General features: G+C 36.3%; 2 protein-coding genes across 4 annotated transcripts in view; one reads left to right on the forward strand and one right to left on the reverse strand.

Annotated features, from left to right (window-relative positions):
- LOC134541004 (putative aminopeptidase W07G4.4) overlaps positions 1 to 2,565 on the forward strand; it is a 423,451-nt gene extending 420,886 nt beyond the window's left edge. For both annotated transcript variants that reach the window (XM_063384124.1, XM_063384123.1), the window contains exon 12: positions 994 to 2,565. In XM_063384124.1, coding sequence (XP_063240194.1) covers positions 994 to 1,122 — 129 coding nt within the window. In that variant the 3' untranslated portion in view covers positions 1,123 to 2,565. The remainder of the gene's footprint in view (positions 1 to 993) is intronic.
- LOC134541005 (F-box/WD repeat-containing protein 2-like) lies at positions 1 to 24,165 on the reverse strand. Of its 2 annotated transcripts, XM_063384125.1 has the most exons (7): positions 24,050 to 24,165; positions 20,012 to 20,294; positions 17,318 to 17,538; positions 14,845 to 15,182; positions 12,027 to 12,496; positions 9,285 to 9,466; positions 1 to 477 (listed from the first exon to the last, which is right to left on the reverse strand). In XM_063384125.1, the coding sequence occupies exons 1-6, from the start codon at positions 24,063 to 24,065 to the stop codon at positions 9,292 to 9,294; spliced, it is 1,503 nt and encodes a 500-aa protein (XP_063240195.1). In that variant the 5' UTR covers positions 24,066 to 24,165; the 3' UTR covers positions 1 to 477; positions 9,285 to 9,291. The 2 variants fall into 2 exon arrangements, with proteins under 2 accessions (XP_063240195.1, XP_063240196.1); XM_063384126.1 differs by lacking the exon at positions 1 to 477 and having other exon boundaries at positions 9,158 to 9,466.
- Between the last annotated feature and the right edge of the window lie 243 nt (positions 24,166 to 24,408).

Below are 24,408 nucleotides of genomic sequence, written 5' to 3' on the forward strand. Positions count from 1 at the left end.
ATATTGTTATGAACTTATGTAGGGAGAACTGAATTCATAAGGGATACCCCAATTAAGTTTTATTATAGTTTTATTAATTATTAATTTTTACATCACTTATATATAATTGTACTTAAAAATATCTGATCACCTATCACTTGAACTTACAAATGCTTATTCGCAAGTCACTCAATGTCTGTCAAGTCCCACAGTTCGCACTCCTCACTGGAGCTGGGCTCTACAGTGGTTCGCCCCTTACCTCGTGCCTGTCCACACACACAGTCTCGCGCCACTCGGTCGCGCGCTCTCTTGATCCCGTCACTCCGCGTCACGCCACTCTCGAGGGGGTCTCTCACCACTCTTCGCAGATGTTGCACTTCCCTTCACTCTCGGAACTCTCGCGGAAGCCAGCTTTACTGCTCAAGTAATCTGTGGCACCCTTCTCGAACCGACGAGAGCAGCTGTAATGTGTCGCGTCATCCCGGGCCCGCCCGACGCCTGAAACATCGAGAATGGCTCCAAGTCACGTTCCCCGAGCACGGCGGCATCCTCTGTAAGCCCGCAGAATTCCCATTCCGCCTAAAGTGTCGGTGACAATAGTCCAAGGCGCAATGGAGAGCAGGGAGGGGCAGGGGTAGCCAGTCCCCTGTAATCTGTGGGGCCGCAGCCAGGCTCCTAGTATGCATGTAACATTATTATTTTTTAAAAAAAAAAGTTATAAAATCCATTAAATCAGTATTGAAAAGATAAATTTAAACCCGATATAAATATAAGTTTTTTTGGAATTATTTTGGAATTCACATCTGCTGTAAAAAGAAAAAGAAAATTATGGGATGAGTTTGGTTTTTGTTTGGTTAACGGATATTTGCTGTATTCAATTTTTTTACATGGGCATTCGAGGGAAAGGAGGAAAGGAGGAAAGGAGTAAAAAATTAGTAATATGTACTAAGAAAAATAATTATCAACTAATACATTGGATTCTAAATGTGATGCCCTCGTGTGTTGTGCTTCCAGCACGGCCTGGACTCGGAGAAGCCTCTGAGGTACACGCACCTGGACATTGCTCCGTCGGCCGGCGATCTGCCGGACCAAGGGACGGGCTGTCCTTTGCTGGCGCTCTACGCGTTCTTCATCGGGAAGTAAAGAATCGAACCACGGCCCTTGCACCGGTTAAAGCTCTGCTTTTTTTTTTGTACGTTTGGGTTTATCCTGATACGACGAAAATTAACCGTGCTTTCTCGCATAATCGCCGTCGCACATTTTATTCTAAAATCAAGTTTGAAAAGTAGGGGTGCGACGATTATGCGGGGAAAAAAAAATTTTTGTTTAGATTAAGTTATTCATAAAAACCAAACCCCATTCATGGAAAGTACGTTTGTTTAAAAAGGGAAGTATAAAAGAGCACGCCAAACAATTTAAATTAATAAGTCACACAAAAGAAACCTTTCTTCAACTTTAAATAGAAAAACATCTGTGATCCAAATGCAAGCCGAATGAACGCATAACTAACGTAGTGCATAACACGAAAGAATGCGGGCTATCAAATGTAGTTAACTCAGCACCTGATAGAGAGTGCGCGTCGCATGCAATCGGCGAGATATCGATATTCGGCTACGTGCGCGCGCTCTATACGGAAAGCAACATAACCAAACATTAATGATTGCAACGAGCGCTGGCTACAGTTTTGTACGTGGTACACCGCGGCGACGTTGACGAACGGATGAAGGTTATAATGTTTAAAAAGTTTTTAAAAGATAATTTACACGTCAGACAACTACGTATTTCCGTTAATTAAATAAGTAAGTGGTAATGTCCGAATAAATATTGGATTTATATTTTAAAAAACATTGTTTTATACGGAAAAAATACCCACAGAAAACGCTCGGAATCTAATAGCGGGACCAAAAACATTATGCGACATTTCCGCGAGTTTTTTTTTATCCAAATTTTGACGCCCTAAAATATGGGTGTGACCATTATGCGAGTGTGACCATTATGCGATAAAAGAGGGTAAATGTCTATTGTTAATAGAATTGAAGGAAATTTTACAAGTAATACAATAGGCACAGGTCACATTTAGAGTTAAGGTTACTGTAACATTTACAGTCATTAAAGATTTTTTTTTTAACTGTTTGAAATGTGCTACATCTTAACCTCGAGGCCACTTAAAATACATTAAATTATAACTAGCATGAATACAACTATCTTAAAATGAAATGACAATAAATTGAAATCAATTACAAATAAAGATATCAGTAATTGAGTCAATTGAACTATAATAAAGTGCAATACTTGACTCAACCAAAGATGTAAACATTTACACGAGAGAAAAACTACACATTACCGTGCCGTAATTTCAGTTCATCAATCCTAAGACAGCTCTGATAAATGTAAAACCCTCTAGTCTTGACAGCAGCACGGCCTTCTGATGTCTGAGGTCTGACAAAATTATTGTTCTCCGGGCCATGCTTATGCTACAAGCTTTATGCAAAAGTGCTGTGATATCTTCAATAGTGTATCTGCTCATTAACGTTTTGTGAAGGAAAGGTGTAGCAAGATTTAATAAACGTGTTCTTAGTGTAGCCATTTAAAGCTTTTTAGTTTTCCCCTCTCCTTGTATTTACCAACATCTCACCTGACCTTCCAAAATAAAAAATTTTCAGCTGTGAGAGTAATTCGTTAAGTAATTCGCAATTTGATATAATACATCTTAAAGTACAAAGTGTGTAAAGTACGTAAACATTGCCAGTACTCAAGTGTGTAGATTTACAGAGGTATCAGTGTATCAGAATATCCATTTTCAGTGTCAAATATAAATTCACTAAATGAATGTTAATGAATACAGTAAATGAGTGTATCAAACTGCTTAATTAAGTCTATATGTAGCAGTTGGGAGTCAATTATGATTTTTTATCAAATAAATATAAAATTGAATATATAAAACATAAATTTCAATTTTCAAAATATTTCAAGCTTTATATCCATTCCGTCATATATTATGTAGTGGTCTGAAAACTAAAAAGAAAAAAAAATTGATACAAGTGAATAATTCAATAATTCGATTAGACATTTCAAATCTAATAAATTTTTAAGTATAAAGCCAAGAATTTATGGTGTTATAAAAGCAAATTTTGTAATTAAAAGTTGTGGATTTTCGATTTTGTCTATATCGACATTAAGCATTAAAACACGAAAGTACATACTATAAGTACATTAAAGCATATTAATGTTGATCAACTGCAACAATTCATTGTAAAACACGTAAAACAGTACTCATATATTGATGAGAGGAAGTTAAACAAAAAAAGTGTAATTAAACCATTGATTATTCTTCTGTAATGTTCTTTAGTCCATGAGAAAGTTATAAATATGAAAATAAAAAGTACAGCTCAATATTTTTTTTTAAAAAAATACAGAGTTAGAGCCAGTATAGTTTCGTTAGTTTTTATTGTTTAAATATCATCATTAATGTATAAAATTACTCAAATATCAAAACAATAAACAGTGTTATTGGCATACAAAACTTTTTGATTCTGTGGTTTAAGCTTAGTTCTAGTATCAACATATTTTCAAATTTAAATTTTACGCTTTTGCCACTATTTAATATTTCAATACTATTATGTAATATGAAAAAAAAAATCAATATGCACTGTTAAAAGCCCAAAATCATTACACTTAAAAGAAATATTTCCTTGTGACTGTTCTCTGAACACCTTTAGCCATGTCTGTAGGGTAGTAGTTCCCAAAAGGTGTTCCACGGAACACAGGGGTTCCGTGAGTCAGGACGAGAATGTCCTATAAAGCAGGTACAATTATTGTCTAATAACTTTCTTTGAAAGAGTTGGGTTCCGCCAAAAGAAATTGATCCTAGGGTTCCCTGGCCGAAAAAAATTGGGAACCACTGCTGTAGGGTATCAGCAATAGATTGCTTTTATTTGCTTTGGAAAAACCATACATTGAAACTAAATAAAACTTTGTTTTCAGTACGAAATATTTTAAGTTTTTAAATGAATGCCTAAACAAATGATCTATGAAATGAAGTCTACATTTAAATAGACAAAATTATCTAATCTATTTTGTGTTTTTGCTTACATTTCAGTGTTACGCAGAATATTGACTTCCATTTCAGTGTTTAGCGGTGTATTGACTTCAATCTCACTGTTATTTCGGTTCATTCTATATTTACCATATACCGTAATCTTGCCTCTACTATAGATATTCCAAATGTGATTCAATCACAAAAAAATTTAATGAAGAGAGAGTAACATTAATGAAGCTGCGATATTTGTATTCTGCAAGTACATTTACATATTTTATATGCAACAAACAATCTGTGATTTTGTTTAAAAATTATTAAAAATACCCTTTTTTTTTATGAATATAATCTGTTGGATCAATAAAACAATATTCAAGCTTGAAATTTATTGGTTTAAAAAAAAATTCAATGTCACTTTCTTGCACTTTATCTCACACTATTATGGTTTCCATATGTATTTTTCTCTTTTTTAATTTTACTGTATTTTGCATTAATTTCTTAGAATCCTGTAAAATTTGAAGGGAGAAATAAATATCATTATGTTTAAATTTGATTTGAAACATATTGTACATTTGTGAATAATTTTATATTCAAAACAAAACTTGATTAAATAAGGGGGAAAAAACTGATTTGCAGAATCTTAATGATAAGACCTTGGTAATAACAATTCTACCGGCATGTAATGGTTCAGTGCATACTGTAGTCCTACACCAATTGAACCACTCGCTTTCATGTTTTGTGTGATGGATTCTGGCTGTACAGCTTAGCCGTCAGGTCGCATTACTGTCAGGGTTCGTACGCCTCCTTACTATCCTTAAAAAGTCCTTACTCTGTCTTAAACTGATTAAGGGCCCTTAAAAGTCCTTAAAACTTTCACCAGGAATCCTTTGAAACACCTTCACAAAGACTGATAGCTTGCAACTAATGGATAAATGTGGATTATTTAATGTTTGTGCTTTGTGCGTGTCCAGTACAATTGACAAATTTCAGGCAACTTGATTAGATTTTATGTAAAATATATTTTTTTTTAATTTGTTTTCCATAGTTTGTATCTCACATTTAAGCTAATAAAATGTCTTTTTGTTTTCTTACTTTCAACTTTTAAAGTAAATGGTTGGCTGTCAAATTCAGATAAACCGCTTGGGTTAGATGTTTTCCAGAGATAATCCTGGACAAAAGGAGCTTATCTGCAAGGATTCAACCAACTACCTTTTGACAGTGATGAAGGCGATGAGCCGATGAAGTAAAGGGAGTCCTTAAAAACTCCTTAATTTTTGATTGCACAAGACGGTACGAACCATGACTGTGCTGCAGGTTATTTTAGTTCACTCAGAGTTTATCGTTACTGTCAGTTTTTTATTTCAAAACAGTGATTCCTGATCTCAAGCGAGTTATGTTTCACTTTTTCACATTGATGTTATAGTTAAAACTACATTAACTTTGATAGTTATGCCAAATCGCAAATCCGGCATGACTGTGGTCCCAAAAGTGTCTGATGTTTAATGGCTTTTTTCGAAAACTGTGTGGTGAACGGTAGTTCAGTGACATCTCATTACAACGTACCTGGAAAACCCCACCTTTTTGGTACTTAATAATAAAATTACTGAACTGTTACTAAATGTATGTACCTGAAAATATATACTTTAAAGTGAGGAATCCTATATAGTGAGGTACTTTGTAATGAGGTTTCACTGTAACACAATGCAATCTTTTTTGTCATATTCAATTAAATTATATCCAGCACTTAGTTAGCATTCCATTTAAATTAGTGATGGGTCTTATCCCAAGTTTCTCTAATTTAATTCCGAAAAGGATGTACTTTGATATACCCCACAAATCAAATCAAGATCTCAAGGGTATAAAATAAAATAATGTACTTATAGCAAAAGAAAATTATTAACTAGTGTGTTGAAAAGTTTAATTAATGAACTAAGTTTCCAGAATCAATACATGTTGTATTTTTATTTATATAATTACAGTTAAAAGTACAATATCTTGAGAAATGGTAACATGATAGGTGTGAAGAAATATATTAACCTTGTAAACTTCAGAGGTTATCAGTGTTTTCTTTGTTTCCTCTAATATTTTTCTTTGAATATTTGTCTTTAAATCTCAAATCCTTCGAATACTAAGAATTTGATGTTGTTTTGAGGATTTGATTGGCTCATCCTTAATTTAAATACTTTCTCAAACTCAAGCTTATACCAACCTTGGGAAACACTTCACACATTAAGTCATGTCACAAAACAATCAGTGTGAATTGTCAAGGAAATTCATATTTGAAGAAGTTGATATAGAATTGTGAAGTGCAGACTACAGGATGATAATTAGTCAGCTACTTTGAAGAGATTACTACTATATTGAGTCGATTCACCGATGTTTCATCGTTGCCGTTAACTGCGGGAAGAAGGCTATGTTCCGGTTGATTCAAGCAGTCGCTGTTCCATGATTCAACCTCTACGTACCGAACTTATGAACTTCGTTATCAATCTTCTTGGCAGCTGTTGGAAGAACCACCGCCTATTTGAGAGAGAGTTAAGACCATGTCTGTTGAATACGGTGCTAATACTATTGTGGGTGTGTGTAGTCAGCTAATCAAATCAGTTTTTCAATTGGCTCCACAATTAGAATTATTTCAGTGTCTTATTAACTTTAGATTCACGTTTTCACTGTTTTGCGTTACACAGAGGTATCCCTGGAGAATTGATGACTCATATTTTGCTCTACCACTGTTGATTTAATTAGTAATGTTGTTTTGGTTTTAACTTCACTTTCCTAAAATTTATTTATTTGAATAGTTACAATTTGCTTGAAGACATTACTGTCAAAGAATTTAACCTCAGATAGTTTCCGGTGACATAGTTCGATTTTACAAATAAATTAATAACTGAGATAACCAATTGGAAAACTTATATGTATGTCATGTGTTGAAATGTGCTAATTTTTTTTAACTAATGTGTCAATTCGTGTTTGATAGGAATCTCTGCTTAGTTCTTGATTTGCTGCTGGGAACATCGTTATTTGCCCAGGTAGTTCATTCAGGAATAAACAACAGATTTCATTATAATCAAAATAATGTATTTTATTTTTCATCATTTATTTATTATTTGGTATTCTCAAATTCTAGACATCTTCAAGTTACATAACAAAACACTAAGTTGATTTTCATGTCTTGAGCGCAATGCAAACTGTAACGTGACATTCAAATCCCAAAGTAAGTTAGAATCACAAGTTAAAAGGCAAATTTATACATACTGTTAATATTTATGAACCGTAAATATTATTTTACAATTTATTTTCAACTTTTAGTTCTAATAGGGAGACACTCCAACGTTATGTTATCTGAGAAGGGTATCCCGGTGATGATGATAAAAACAAAATAAATTTCTACACATTTTATATAAGTTTAGAATGGTGCCCAAATAATTGGAATTAGATTGTTGATAAAAGTGTGACCATGACTAGATAGCATCACACTTTATTTTCATGGAGAAAGATGCAGCACAAACTTTGTTTTACAGTGCGTAGAGTCCAAGAGGCGTGTGATGCGCGAGATATTGTCCCTCTCAGCACCCCGACACATTAAGAACTTGTGCGGCCAGCAGGCGGCCACTTAACACAAACTGATTTTGAAAGGTGTCCAAAAATACCGGGTGAAATAATTCACAAACTTTTCAAAACATTATAATCAAATTTTCTTTCAACTTTTTTGATGTGACGTCTAATAAATCGATGAACGCCGGCTGCACGCACGTAAAAGTGTCCCGTTACGCACATTGTTCCATTACGCTGTGTCCCGTTATGCTGTCTGCGAGTGCAGTAATAATAGGTTATGTTACAATTGACTAAAAAATTATGGTGATTCATATAATTGATGATAGATATTTGATTACAGTTTATTTATATGAAAACTTGTTCATAATTATATTTAAACTTTATAGCTAAATGCCAGTTTTTTAAATTAATTACAAGTCATCTACATGTGAACTGTTTCGTCGACTGTTTATAAAGTGAAGTGAAAAGTTAATGTGGTTTTCATTGCTTATTACAACAAAAATTTCGGCAATAAAGGTTAATTATTCTTGCATTTTAAAAATCTGATTACTAGTATAATTTCAAGTATTTATTCTTTTATATTAAAATAAAAAAAATTAAATTTTATTCATAAAGTATGCAATCATTTCGTCAATGTTTTGTTATGATGTCACGTTAAACTATCGTCCGTAAACCGACTTTACAGACAACCTTTTTTTTTATATATTTCAGGGTAGTTCTTATACATAACTTGCAGAGTATAACTTAATACAAAATAGAGCTACTATTTGCAGGAACATGCTGATATTTGTGTTAGAAAGCTAAAGCCTTTGCAGAGGTAATACTACATGTTTTGAATTTAAACATTCTGGAACTATTTACATATAATGTACAACTATCAAGTATAGTGAAGTATCAAAAAAACAAAATGCAAGTCAGCAACAGCTGCTGGAAATTAAAGTTTTGGGACTCTTTCGATAACTTTAATATGTGTATCAACTTTTTTCGTGACATTCTGGATCTAAAGACATCTGGCAATATTAAGATCAATAGTTAATATTAAGAATTAATTAAAACTAGTGAAGCATAAAATCCCTATTTTCTCGAAAACAATAATGTTCTTCTCACAAATATTCCAGAATCAATAAATACTGTAATTTAATTAAATAATTACATATTTAATGTACAATATCTTGGGGAATGGAACAAGGATTGTTATGAAAAAAGGGGGGGCCTTTATACACAGCCTTCAGGCATAGGTAGATTTTGAAGTACCTAATTATTATGGAAATGTTCAAGAAACGTCTATACACTTCTGGAACATTTAAAGAATATACATAACATGCTATAGGTTCTCCAATATTTCAAAATGATCAATGAAACATTTACTCATATTCTTTGCAGGAAAAATTTTTGAATGTTTTAAACTCAATGCATCCAGCAAATGATACTATCTTGAGGTTATTAGGTCTTAATATTATTGAAAAGAAAAAAAAACGGTGCTATTATTTTGAATTATATAAACCTTTAAAATAAGCTAAGGTGGCAACTTTCAACATGCTCAAATCAGGAACAACACACACAGATACATCTTTAGACATCTTATGCTCAACTGTTAACTGTTTAATTTTCTATGCTCAATAGCAAGTGCACACCCTGAGGCCACGAGCTGAACTAGCGGTGGACTATTTACAATAATCACATATCCCTTGGACAAAGGTGGCACCGAGCTTACCAGAGTCTCAGTTTCGACGCGGAGGCACCGCAGGTACCGCAGGTTTCCAGGACACTACGCTAATCCGGTCTCGTGTATCCGCGAACGCCAGGATTGGCTGGCCCTCCACAAGAAGTCCCAGGTCGTCCATCCACGAACGGTCTCCGTGCGCCACCGCCAGAATCTCCCGGTCGGTATCTTCACTGTCGAAAGAACCAAACGTTTCTCCCTCGAGAACACACTGCGATCAACATTTTATTATACAATTTAATACACCACACAGTTGTGTACAAAGTCCTGAAGGCAGCAAAACCTCCTAGAACAAAGTGGGCCTATAGCCACTCGGGTACTGACGTCCTGCTGGGCTGTTGGAATCAAACCCACAAATGTCACATCAGCCCCATGTGATAGTGGTCCCATCTTCCAAGGACTCACTGAGAACACAACTATCTATTCTTTGTACTAAAATAAAAAAAACTGAGTTTTTTTTTTAAACTGTACAGTCTAACCAGGATGATAAGTGAGCTGATTGTATACTTTCATGACAGAAACAAACACCTAACAAAGCCCTAACAGCTGCAGTAAATAATATGTTGTCTTGACCTGCTGACCTATTAACACTACTGAACATCTCAAAACAAATTAACACAAATATTGAAATTTCATTTACCAGTTTAGAACAGAACCATGTTAAAAATTAGAACTTCAAATAAAGAGGTATCCTTGCTGGTAGTGATAACCAACACGTCACCATGTCTAATTAAGTAGTTTGTTGCACACTTGGAGATTCCATCATCTTAACTGTTTGAACCAAAAACCTCTATCAAAGAACAACTACAAACAATTCTGATTAAAAATTATTTTTTGTCAGAGAAAGGCTACTGTTTTCATTCACACTGTCGTCGTCATAATCCAGATTTCCTGTTTGGTTTCATCGTTGGGTTCGTCCATGCATCTATAGAGTTGATCGTGGTTGTTGATTTTCCTGTATTTACTGTTCTACAAATTGGCTCGTCAATGTCAGTCCACAGTAATCGTCCCTGCTATAAATTTTTTGTGACTAAATTTCTTCAGCAGAATTATGTGTGCTGTTTAGGCATGTAAAATTTGACATCAGCTTATAACAGTTTGTTATAGATATGATTATATATTCAACTTTTTTTTCCTTTTTTTGAGGTTATAATCTGTTGTAATGACCCAGGTTACGGCCTTCCCCACTGTTAAACCAGCTTAACTAACAATTTATTATATATTATGTTGTCATGTCACATTCAGTATGATGGTTAGGTTTACTGGTGTGACTTAAATAACAACTTTTTTTTTCCTTGCAAGAATAATTTGTGTGTTTGCCATATGTTTTGCTATCATAATTTACATTGTTTCATGCTTTTTTCGTGTTACTGATGATCCTCTTGCTTCGTGGTGAATAAGCCACATAAAGTTATTTTTACATGTTGGTTAATTTTTGTTGTCATGTTTTTTATGTAAATTCATCTATTTTATAAGTATTGCTTATTGTTTTCAGTTAGTGCATGTTAATGTAATTTTCTTTTGTATTTTTTATTGCCATAGTTTTTTTTGAAACGAGCTGATGCAATGGTTTGCCATTTGCATAATAATTAGAGAGAGACAGAGTTCTGGAAACGTGGGAAATACTTTGGAGTTAGTAAAAGTGCTGCTGCCATGTGCCATGATTGGCTGATATTTTTCTGTGTAATTTTGTGATTGGGATTTAATTACGACACATGAGCACCCTTTGACTTTCCACAGGACAAAATGTGACCATGTCAGCAGTCAGCGTCTGGACGAGGTACCAAGAGTTCGCATGTCAGACGGTTGCTCTAGAATATTATATAATGGTGTGAGAAGAGAATTCTGCGGCGTGGTCCGGGTGCTGCCGTTCATATTTAACTTTTTTTTAAATTTGGATCTTTAAACTAGAATTTGACTACCACGATCACCAGTATTAGCCCGTAACAATGATAGATAAAACCACGGTATTTACCTACGAACATTAGTTAATATGCATTTTTCAGTACCTACAAACAGTCAATTGGTGTTTTGGAGTCAGCGAAGATGTTTTGTACTGTCTATTTGTAGATTCAACTCATACTTGTTTTGTAGCCATTGTGGCGGTCATTGTGCTAGTATGGATAAATAAAAAAACAGCGAAAGGTTGTTTTCAGTTGAAGAGAGGTTATTTCAACAATAAATCATCGCCAGTAACAGTAATTTTTAGAACTTAAAAATATTTTTCATCACCCACCTGATTTATTTATTATTTTATTTATTATTATTTTATTATCTATTAAAGTTGTGAGATGACTACCAACAGCGATGAGCTGGGGTGGTAGCCACCATACATAAAAACAAACAAACACAAAAAAATTACAATTAACTAATACAAAACAAAAATAATTTGAACATAAAGTAAAAGATAATAAAAAAGGAAGTATACCTAATACATTACAACACTGTGAAATATACTACATGTAACTAAGGTAAGTACAGAACATATAATATTATGTAGATAATTATAGTTAGTATCCATAGATTGATATAAGATTTTATATTAATATATCTAGTATTAAATTTATTCAAGTGTTCATGAATGTACAGTCTACACCATGTGTGAGCTAGCCGGAGGTGCGTGTAAACCACCAATGGCATGTGTCCATTAAAATATTTTGAATCAATATTCCCTACTGCAAGAACTATTCAATGAATGATCATCATCACTGTAAACATTCATTTGCTACTCACATCGGTCGTTCGAACTTCCAAGATGCCACCTTGCAGCGCTTCTTGACGTTGAGGAGGACAAAGCTGTAATGCGTCAGGCGGTTCTGGCTAAACAGCAGCGCAAACATTTTACCGGCGGCTACCACCCTGTAATGTTTATCCAGCCACTCCTGTTCTTTTCTTTTCTCATCCTCAAACTCATCCTCGTCATTTTCATTCTTTTCATAGGTCACCACTTTCGACCCTCCCTCATAGATCCATTCTCTGCATGCCAAATGATACGGCGTTGAATGGCTTTCCCCTATGTTTTCTAGGCCATATGTTTTGGCACACGCTTCAGTACTCAAGCGTACCACCTCCTTTTCTTTACAATGTTCACACTGTCTCTGAGATTCTCCTGGGCTGACAATCCAATGTTCCATAATTATGGAAAGGTGGTTGCTCATCAAGAGTGTAAATTTTTCACTGCCACATCTTGGGATAATAACTATCTGGAAATCAAATCAACCTCATCTTAACAAGAGTAAAGAATCATCAGAATAATCCTAGCATATTGACACATGCACAACAAGGTAAATATTGTTAATTATACTTAAAAGTTAGGTAAGAAGTAAAGAAACACAAACATTATCCCAATTTTTTTTTTCAGCTAAGGAACTCTATGAACGACTTTTCTTTTGGTGGAACCCCAACTCCTTCAAATAAAGTTATTAGAAAATAACTCACACTTCAAGACACTATCACGAATGTAATTCAGCATCCATGCAATATAGGTATATAACCCAGACACATCAGCGTAGCAACAAAGACAGAACACTAAATACAATATGCATGACACAAGTCAATGGGATAGTGATATGAAATCAGCCTTTGTCTAGCAGTGTCATTCAAATATTCCTGATATAAAATATACTTTTCAGACTATTCCATGATATTTTCCAGTAATGGAAAATTCCCTGATGCTGGAGATAGTAAAATGTCTCCAAACAACAAATCTGAATTCCTATAGTAGAGCAGGGATAGGCAACCATTTTGGAAATGACTGGCCAGGGGTCCACAGATAACTGAAAAACACAGTTAAAGCACTGTCAATAGAATAAACCGATTAAAATGTTTTCATCCTGAATCATCTAGTTAAACATTGTTAACACCTGCCCCTCAGAGTACCGCCCTAATTGGTTCCAGTAAAACAGAGTGCTAATCAAAACAGTGCTAGTCAAAAAGTTTTTTGTTCTATAAGAGAGTACGTATTTAAATCAGAGTAATTCATTTTCCAAACAGGTAAGTGTGCTTGGCTTGCTGACTACTAGACACTGCTTCCATTAAAATTAGTTTACAGTACTAATATATAACTAAATACATTTGAGGTACATTTAAATAAATTTTGAATAACATTTAGAGATTAAAAAACCTAAAATTAAGTTTAAAAATTCACATACCGCATTGTTTACATAATAGGGCTTGGGCATAACATTATTTTTTTTCCTATGTAGGAGCTACCAACATTTCTGATTTATAAAATAATGTTTTTGATATAGGATGTATATTTCAGTTCTAATAAGAATTTAAAAGGAATAAACTTAAAGTTTTCTATTTGTTAGAAAGATTATTTAGCCTCTTAACGTAATTCCTGACTCCATTGTTAACTAAATGGGTTTCTGCCATTATTTGCAACTAGCGCATTCTAGTAGGAATGAGGTAAACTAGTACCGAAAGCTTTTGGCTTTTCTCTCCAGAGCTGCTGCTGACATGTGACATGCGGCATGGTGGAAAATGAATGTTGGCTGAACATTTGGGTGTCGTCGGAAATAATTAGGCAATGAAGGAAGCGAATTAGCTATCGAGGAAATAGCAAAATAATGTTTGTTAATTCGTCACATTATGAATTTGTTACAATACTAATTCATTGCATTTTATTTAATACTACACAAGTGCTGTTGCCATTGTGAGCACACGGAAATAAAAAGTCAAAAATTATTTTTGTTTTCACGGTTTATGAAAGTGAAACATGAGACGGTAAACCCGCAAACTGAATAACCTGCACCCGGTTAATGAAATTACTGTACTCAGGAAAATAGAAATAAATTGGAAATTTTTTGCTTGTTTGAAACATGTACAGTCATTAATATAAAAAGGTGTTACAAATGTAAAACATGCACGATCGAACAAGATAATATTAATTTTGTTCCCAATCCGTTTAGGTTGTCCTTTTTTGGTACAAAATTCATGGTAAATCAATTACATTTGGTGAACTTACCATGATGAAAGATTAAATTATTTGTAATTTGTGTTATGTCAAATTGCCGACTGATTTATTGTTTTTAATTACATTTTGGTGCTAATTGCTGTATTAACTTGCACTGCGGGGTTACATGTTGTACATACTATCTTTGAAAGATTTGTGCAATGGGAGTGCATGACTTGATGTAATCTTTTGGACATACGCCATTGCTAAGCACTTTTTTCTGCAGAAGAAAACTTAAAAAATACCCGAAAGACCAAAAAACACAACTTAAGCAAAAAAAAATTGCTGTTGTCAACAAGATATAAACACCACATAATATTCTATAACAGGAATATGGTCAACAAACAAAGAAAAATGGACTGAGAGAACGAAAAAAAAACAACCCACAAATGATGACAGCACAAAAATATTGAACCCAAAAGAAATTCAGCACAACAGTTGAAACGAGACAAAAACAAGACAAAACAAACACAATAGTTATCCCAAACAGAAGAGAACGAAAAAAAAAAAAATTATATGTTGTACTGGCGTGCTTTACGGTGTTGTTTTGGTTTCGTCCTGGTTCACCGTACAGGTAATGTCCCTAGATGGTACCTCTGTGAAAGTCTCCTCCCTGCTCGTGGGGACCTTCGCCAGCAAGCACAGCCCGCGCAGGCACCACAGCTTCACGACGCCCTCCAACATCCCCGCGCTCGCCACCAGGCCGAGCCGCCCGTCGGCCGCGAGGCCCGTGACGGGCGACGCGTGCCCGGCGACGCGCTTCGTCTCGCCCCGCCGCCGCGCGCAGATGTCGCCCGAGGCAAGGCCGGTGACCACCAGCCCCGGGTCGGGGACGCGCAGGGTGTAGACCTGGACGTCGTACTTGAAGGACGACACCGGCTTCCCGTTCAAGGGCACGGTCAGCTCCCAGACGAAAAGATATTCGCCGACACCTGAAAAAAAAAAAAAGGAGCGAGTGTTTCGGTACCTACCAGAGATGTGTGACAACTTACCTCGGCAAACAAGCAAATACATATCGTCGCCTGAGAATTGGAGTGCTCTATGTCCATTGAAGTCGGAACTGAGATATAGGCATTTGAAAGTTCAAATAACTATGAATATCATGATATAGAACAAAATAATATTGGTCTTAAATTAAGAACAAACATTTTTATGTACGTAGACGTGTGTGGATATATAGTACAAATGAATACTAATATTTATTTCGTGTCCATAGCATAAAAAACCTAAAAAGTGGACATAGAACACTCCAATACTCAGGCGGCGATATGTTCCCATATTGCAAATAAACTTATAAAATGAAACTCGGGCAAGAAATTAAACAAGCAATCTTTAAAATAATGCTGACCATGATAATTACATGCAAACTTGTGTTTTCAACTACATTTCTCGACTCAAATCACACTAGTTTCCACACCCGCCGCTGGAACTTGCTGCAGGACAAGAGTGAAATGTTAAAGTGTACAGTATGTCCGAAAAGTCTAGGTGCAGTTTATGAACGCGTGTGTGTGGGAAGAACTGGAATACTGTTTCGATGTCTGCAGGGACAACAAATAAGAGGCCACATCGAACTGCGCTGAACAGGCATGCAAACTTGGAGAGTTCACCTTTCATTTGGCGAACATTTAACATTTTTTTCTTGTTTCATTGCTTTCCTTTGACCGGTCGAAAGTGCACGATGACTATTTTATAGACATACTGTATAATTAAACTGCTCCAATAAAATCGAAAAAGAATTTTTAAAATTTATTAAACCCAGGCTTTGGACCTGACTTTAACAAGAAAATTTTTAAAATAATACCCTTCTTGTTAAAATTCATTAAACAGTTAATGCTATAAAGTTTCTCTTTGGATTTTTGATCTTTAGTTGGTGCCATCCACCGAAGATGGCAGCTTCGTGGTTACACATTTCCGTTCCATGCGACTCCCATTCCATTCATTAAATTACTCCTAACGAAAGCCAAGTACCGAGAGTTAAAATAATCATCACTGACCAATCACAGAGACTGCCTCGAATCCACACCGCAGGTCTGAATTTAGATCTCCGCAGTAAGAAATGAATTACGTATGAGGTAAAATTTCGGAAACTTAAATTCTCAATAAATATTTGATTCTTAAGATTATTTTTTTTTAGAAAAAAAAAAGCATATTTATTAATATGAGATGTTATTGCTGGAATGTCTGAACTTTCCTTACCTCACACATTAATTTTATTTTAATATTTTTGCCTTTAAAAATTGTTACGCACGCGAGAGACCAGACCCCAATGCCAGGTTCGGAGCTGGCCGGCAGCCCTCTACGGACGGTCATGTGCGGCCCCGCTGACGTAATGCATGCCACACGCGCCTGGCAGGATTACAAAGGTTGTCGCAACTCACCCCCCCCCCCCCCTTCCGCTCACCGCGCATCATCCTGCCTCGGCGCCGTTATCTATCGCTGAGCGGCCTTGGGAATTCCGCAGGCCGCTGCGCAGAGCAGCATGAATTGACGCCACCCTTCATAACTTTTCAAGTGGGATGACGTGTGACTCACCACAGCCGCTCTTGTTGGTTTGAGAAGGGCACCCAGATACTTAAGAGAGACGCCGGCCTTTGCAACAGTTTTTGGCGACAAAGTCCTGCGATAGTGAGTGCCGAGAAAGTTCAGAGAGGATTCCGATCGAAGAGAAGTGCGAAGAGGATGATAGAGACCCCACCCCCAGAGTGGCGTGACACTGAGTTCGACTGGATTGTGAGAGTGCAGCGACTGAGTGGTGCGAGACTGTGTGTGAGGACAGGCACAAGGTAAGGGGCGAACCACTGTTGAGCCTAGCTCCAGTGAGGAGTGCGAACTGCGGAACTTGACAGACAATTAGTGACTTGAGAATAAACATTTTTAAGTACAATTATTTATTATTAATGTAAATATTAGTAATCAATAAAACTGTGATAAAACTTAACTGGGCTATCCCTTATGAACCCAGTTCTCCCCACATTATAAATCTCAACAATATTTACTTATACTAAAAACATTTATGCCTCAGCGCACAATACAAACAGTTAAACCATAAAGTCAAAGTGTTCCTTACATGCATATAGATATCCACTGCTAATGATCATACAGTTGATGACTTTATTTTTTTTGGGATTTACTGGCAGCGTACTGAGAGTAAGGCACCCATCAGCTTTCAGGTTCTCTAAAATCCTCTGGCCTTCCACGTACTTCACTTTCCAATTGTCTGCCACAATCTCTTTGAAGCCATTCAATGTGCACTTTGCTCGCCACACTTCTTGAAGAGACGATATGATCCTGAAATATACAGCAATCATTCAGTCCCAGCCTGTTGAGATCTAATTGAGAAAAAAAACACTTAATAGATACAATTCTATAGCAGTCAGTTGGTTCACTTCTTGAGGCCATACATATCATGTGTCAGAATACTGTTATGAAAAATTAGACTCATGCCATTATTACCTGCAGGACAATATTTGAGAGCTTAAACAAAAATAAAGGTCTGTGATGATGTTTGAGAGTGTGAACCACTTGAGATAAAACTTAAAGCATTGCAGAGTGTGCCTAAGCTTAAAATAGACAAGAAGTGGACTTCAGAAAGGTTAGCAACAACAATGAGAATGAATGTGACAGTACTAGGCAAACTTTAAAGCTCTAAGAAGAAAACAATTGGAATCATCCATAGCTGGCCAAAATAAGAAGAAGGAAAGTGCACATACTTGCGTACGTGCATTAGAAGTTATTAGGGTTGTTAAAAGCTTTGAATTCCAAAATTCCAACTCTTACAGGTTTTCCAGTTCTAAATATAAAAAAATTTCCCCTGAACTTCCAGATGAAGATAATTCCGCTGCCCACTTGGTGAAGCTATCTGGAGGGAAAGGTTGTAGCAGTTCAAAGTTGTCACCGTTGCAAAATGGTCATTTTAGATAAATACACATGTTTTTAAACAAATGTTGATTCACTTAAAACTATCCAATTTAAGCTATCACACTTGTATATAAACATGCAGGAATAAGTTTTTCCCTTTTGTGCTTACTGAAAAAAGCATGGTAGTTCACGAAAAGAAAAATCAAGCAATTTCCGTGACATTAAACGTTATTACATTTTTGCAGTGCCTAAACGTCAGCTGAACCTGTATTTTGTGTTTAAGTTTGCTGTCACAAGAAAAATTTTCATAAATATTTTGTGATTTCCCTGACTTAGCCAGGTATTCCTCGACCATTTTAATTTCCCAGACTTTTCTCAGTTTTATAAACTTCTTACAGGTGACACTTCTTTGGCATGACAAAATGAAGCATATCGTTAAATCAAAAAGAGAACAGTGCAGTTTTCATCATATTTGTCATATTAAGGTGCCCACCAGTTCAGGGGTGTATTAGTGTTAGTGAGGCAGGATAATAAGTGCGACCCTCGCTGGTATTTCTAGCGTGGTATCTCCTCTAAGCGTAAAGTTGTGGACTGGTGCAGTCTTCTTGTGCGTGAGACAACTATGAAATTGAAGCGGTAACCATAACATTAGATAGCACAGAACTGAAGACAAATGTGTAATGCATTGCCCTTGGGTGCTGTCAAGAATCTTAACGGCCTTTTAATGTCTAAAAATTATTCTGAAAACAAATGTTTTAGCCCTTTTTACTCTCCTACAAAAACAGTTTAAAACTAAATACGGAAACAGAACTACACATCCGCCCTCGGAGCATTCTTAAATGATTTTCATTAAGGGCAGCATCTGCCCGAGCACACACGCGGTACGCAGAGCTTCAAGAAAAAAAAAAGCAATTTGAAAACTACTCAAGATATCCAAGTGGGGTCTGTTACCAAAAGCATTTAAGAGTGCTTTTGATTTCGGATTAAGTTTTCAGAACTGTATCTTTAGAAGAGTTAAAATGGCTAAAAGTCATGTTTTCAGAGTAATTTATATAGGCTTAAAACAACCGGTACAGATTCTTGGAAAGCACTTAAGGGACATGCGTTATACCTTTATCTTTATTTCTATGCCGTATAATGTTACGGTCTCCACTTAAATCTCACAGCTGTCCTGTAAATGATGAGAAGACTGCACACCAGTTCAGAGCCTTGCGCTTAGAGGCGATAGAAGCACCAGCGAGCGTCGGGCTTATCATTCTGCCTCATTTACACAAATACACCTCAACTAGACAAGCCCCTTAACATACATTACTCGGATATTCGGAGCAGTTTTCAAAATGCTTGGTTTCTACTGAAGCTCTGCACGCTGTATGTGGTCCAGGTAGGCGGGCCCCTTAAAGAGAACCAACAATACAGTGAATACAATCAACGCCTTGTATATTAACAAAATTTTCTCGTCTAATAGATATGGGTAAATCTGAAGAAATTCAAAATGCAGAAAAAAAATTTTTCTGGTTTAAGCATTAAATAAAAATTGGTATTTGTATGTAGTTTTAGCTATTACATCATTATTAAAAATATACACTCGTTAGAAAACCAGAATGCACAAAAAAAATCTGAACTCAAGAACTTAATCAATTACAGAATGTACCAGATCAAAAAAGTCCGGATCAAAGAGAACTGGCTGTAGCACAAAATACAGTATTTTAAACACTCTCTCGTCGTTATGAACGCTTGTGTGTGGGAAGAACTGGAATACTGTTTCGATGTGTGCAGGGCAACAAATAGAGGCCACATTGAACTGCACTGAACAGGCATGCAAACTTGGAGAGTTTACCTTTCATTTGGCAAACATTTCACATTTTTTTTATCGTTTCATTGTTTTCCTGTAACCAGTTTTTACCTGTTCCAGTTCCGGCTGACGCTGCAGGCTCTGAGCAATGACCTCCCGTCCACGTAGGAACAAATAATTTCAGCTACTTCTGTCGGCAGACGGGAGAGCATGTCCACTCGCAAAGCTTTCAAGACGGACTGCAGCATTTCGTAACCATGCCCGCCGACGTCATTTCGATCACACCTTCTTTGGTCGAATTCATTCACGAGTCTGCAAACTGTCGATTTCTGCTGATTGAGAGACAGGCCCGAGAAGGTTTCTACAGTGCCGGCAAGCCAACCGTCAAAACCAACTGCAAGGCAATAAATTTGTAATTAATTCAAATAAAACTCAGCCCAAAACTAACCCATCACTAGAGACATGCAAAATTTGCGGATTCATTTCACGATAGGCTAGCATCAAAACAACTATACCTTCGTACCGCTTCTGCGATTGGCCCACATTTTATCCGGGGAACTGTGAGCCAATGGGAAAAACTAAACCAAGAAAGTGCCGAATTACGGACAGCCTAGTTGAGACGTCTCACGCGTCAGTAGCCAATGAAACGGTGTCATTTCCGTGAGTTTTTAAAGGACTGTAGAGTCTATCCTAGAGGTCAATGAATCAGCGAATTTTGCAGGTCTCTACCCATCACTTAAAAACTATGTAAAAAAAGTAATTTCTGTTTACTATATGACAGTACATGCTATGCACATACAGGGGTGGAGCTAGTGATGAAACAAGGGAGGGACTGCATAGATATCTTAAAGAAAAAAATGCCATATTTTTTTAACTTCAGCAACAGTATCATAAATGATTAACAAGCCATATTCTAAAACTTTCATGAGATTTTTCACCTCATAATCAGTTACATACTTTCTGAATATATTTGGTACACATTGCTTGTTGTACCTATATAAATGTGTTTCTTTAGGGCCGTTTTGCTGTGTTCTTGCCATGCAGTACCCCAAGAGGCAGGCTATGATTCTCAATCCAATACGTGGCATTTTCACCATACGGAATGGCCGCCTCCCCCCCCCCCCTCCCTACCCCCCGCCAGCTGCAAAGCTACAACTAAAAACAGTGTTTCTAAATGGCACCACAAAGAAGGGTAAAACATTTGTGTGCTGATAAAAATAATTATTTTTGTGGATAAAATTCCTGGCTTAAACAAAGGCTGATGCCATAAAAAAATTTAATCCTGAAAAAGGTGTTTTTCAACACTATATACCTTCCTGTATATACCCCAAAAACAGCATTTAAATATTCCAACTGGATTCTGAGGAACTACATAATGTTCAGGGGTGAAGAGGTGTATTGATCGTCGGAATATCAATTGCACCATTTTTCTTTATTATTACTTGTGTCAAGTGTGGTATTTTATTAATAGTGATAATAGTTTTGTGCATAGTCTAATGGGTGTTTTGGTAATTGGACCAATAAAAAAAAAGGTTAATTCATGTTGCTTGTGCAGTAATGCTGCAACCACCATGCTTAAGTCCCTACTGTGCTCACTATAGTGACGTAAATTTATGTTGTGCTTTGATAGCGTAGGGGAGACTATTTTCCGCGAGAGAATGCCCTGATTGTTGTCGCAGCCCTACTCCTTTCTTGATATAGCTGCAGCTTCATCCTGTGGTTCGCCAGAGATCCTCAAGAATACTACAGCGTAGTCGAGATTGTTTTCAATAGGGCAGCGACTTTAATGTTAGTAGTAGGTACACTATGATCACCCCCAAGACTGTTTTCTACCCTGATTTGTTTTTCATTTCAAGTAAACTGAAGAATATTTAACAATGTTAAAAAACCTTCACTTGAAAGTTTAGGCTCAGCGGTAACATAATGACACACTCATGGAAAATTAGTCTCGGCTAGGCTATTAAAACAAAACATAAATTTACATCACCATATTTAAATTACAGGATTTGAAAATTACCTACAATATCATTTTCTACATACTTTATACAAATTTATTCTCATTATTAATAAAATGCCACACTTGACACAAGTAGCAGCAAAAGATAATATACACATATAGTTAACGTGGCTCTACTGATATTCTGTCGGTAATGCACCATTTTACCCAAAAACTTTAAAGTTCTTTGAATTCCATAGGAATATTCAAACGTGTTTATTTAAGTGAACAGAGGAACATCCTTTAGAGTTAAAAAAACAACTTTTGGAATTTTATATATATATTTTATGAATAAAACAATTTACTACAAACTTATCACAGTGTGAAAACCAAACTTAATACAATTGCTGTTTATCAACTTATACAGTAATTTTATAATTATTTTATATATAATTACCACACAATTTTCCCAGACTTCATCACCCACCCTACAACTGAGTTTTTCAATTCATATTTAATAAATAACTCTTTAAAAGATTTTTTTTTGGAAAGGTCACTAGTCAAGAATACCATCAGTAACATGGGTATAAAATCAGTTTGTGTGCTGATAAAAATAATTATTTTTTGTGGATAAAATTTCTGGCTTAACGGCTGATGCCAAAAAAAAGAAACTGAATCCTGAAAATGGTGTTTTTCAACACTATATACCTTCCTGTATATACCCCAAAAGCAGCATTTTTTTTCAAAATTCCAACTGGATTCTAAGGAACTAATCTTCATGGGTGAAGAGGTGTATTGATCGTCGGAATATCAATAGCACCATTTTGATGTGACCGAATTTAGAGGAATAAAAGATATTAGAAGGTATCCTTGATGGTCAGAAATCTGAGGGGGGGGCAAGTAAATGGGGTAGCGGGATTGAGGCAGGAACCTAAAACTACTTTGAAAGTGTGAGGTAGGTAAAGTTACCTCCTTGCCATGCAGTAAATTTATACAAAATAGGTGGCTATTTTATTTTAGTATTTTTTCAGCAGTAGGAAGATCATGGTGAGGTTAGTGCACAGTATGTAGTAGGGAATATGGCCAGGAGGCTCTGGCTAGACAAGAGGAAGCATAGTTTTCGGAGGAGCTACATAGCTGGCGGGCCTGCTGGAGGAGTAGATACGAGACAGCAGATCGATGCTCATTTCATAATTTTTGGAAAAACCTTCGATAAGTTCCCACGTGAGGAATTAATGAAAAATGTGGAAGGGGCCGAGGGTTGAGCAGGGTGGTGGAGTGGATTGGCGTTTTTCTTAGAAACATGACACAGAGGGTTATGCTGAGGATGAGATGTCTGAGGAGGGAAGTGTCATGTAAGGGGTGACACAGGGAAATGTGCTTGGCCCACTGCTCTTCACCATCATGGTGAACGATTTAGGGGAGGAAATTAAAGGGCGTATGAGACTCTTTGCGGATGACTGTGTAGTGTATGGGGATACCAGGGAGGGAGGGTTGCAGGAGGATTTGAATGGCTGGAAGAGTAGGTTGAAAGGAATGACATGGAGATAAATGTGGGCAAAACGAAAGTGGCCGGTTTACTAGGTAAAATAAATGTTTTTAAGAGGGTCTACTTTCTACTACTGGAGGGGAGTTGTGATAGGTGAGGCTTCAAACTATAAATACCTGGGGGGGGAGGGGGGGGGGCGCAACAAGTGGATAAGTTGCTGGGTGTGCTAGGACAAGTACCAATGGGAGGACGCAGTGTTTCAAAGGATAAAGACTATATAACAATAGGTCACCCCATGCTGGAGTATGCACAACAATGGACCCGTAAACAGGAGTGCTTGAGAGGGAACTGGAGAGGGGTTCAGAGGCAGCTGGGGGGTGAGGGCAAAGTGGAGGAATACCATTTATAAGCACCATAGGAAGAGTAGCTAGATAGCCCAACAGAGTTAATGAAGAAAATGGGATGGGAGAGCCTAAAAGACAGAAGGCGAAGGAGAGGCTAGTGCTGAGTGGGGTGGGAGAGTGCGGAGAGCTGGGGAAAATTGTGAGGGAAACCCCTAGAAGTGGAAGAAAAAAAAACACTAGGAAAGTCTTTAAGAAGCGAAGAACTATGGTAGCGAGAACGATAGGGAAATGGGATTGATTGTAAAATCGCATTAGTAGCAGTACTCGAATAAAAAAAGACGCGTTTAATTAAAAAAATATATAATAAAATAAGCTACTACCTGGACGTTTTGCCATGACACATATTCAAAATGAATATCTGTCACGTTTTAAACAAAATGATTTATAAAATAAAATCATTCAAAATATTTTGAATTTTACTAATTATCAAAGATTACACAATGCAACCATTGAGTGTCGTATATGCGGTACTGTCCGTTACCTCAAAGATAACCTTAGACGACGCTATATAACGATTATTCTATTTCTTAAAATATGCAAATATTGTAATAAAGAAAAAATTCCCTGGTGTAAGCAGTTACACACGCACCTGATAATATTTTGTATGCGTAAAATATATTCGTAAAATAATATGTAATGTAACTAACTTAACTGTATTAGTTTATTTGCATTATACTTA

Source organism: Bacillus rossius, chromosome 17, assembly GCF_032445375.1.
Source record: "Bacillus rossius redtenbacheri isolate Brsri chromosome 17, Brsri_v3, whole genome shotgun sequence".
In the NCBI taxonomy this organism is placed as follows: domain Eukaryota; kingdom Metazoa; phylum Arthropoda; class Insecta; order Phasmatodea; family Bacillidae; genus Bacillus; species Bacillus rossius.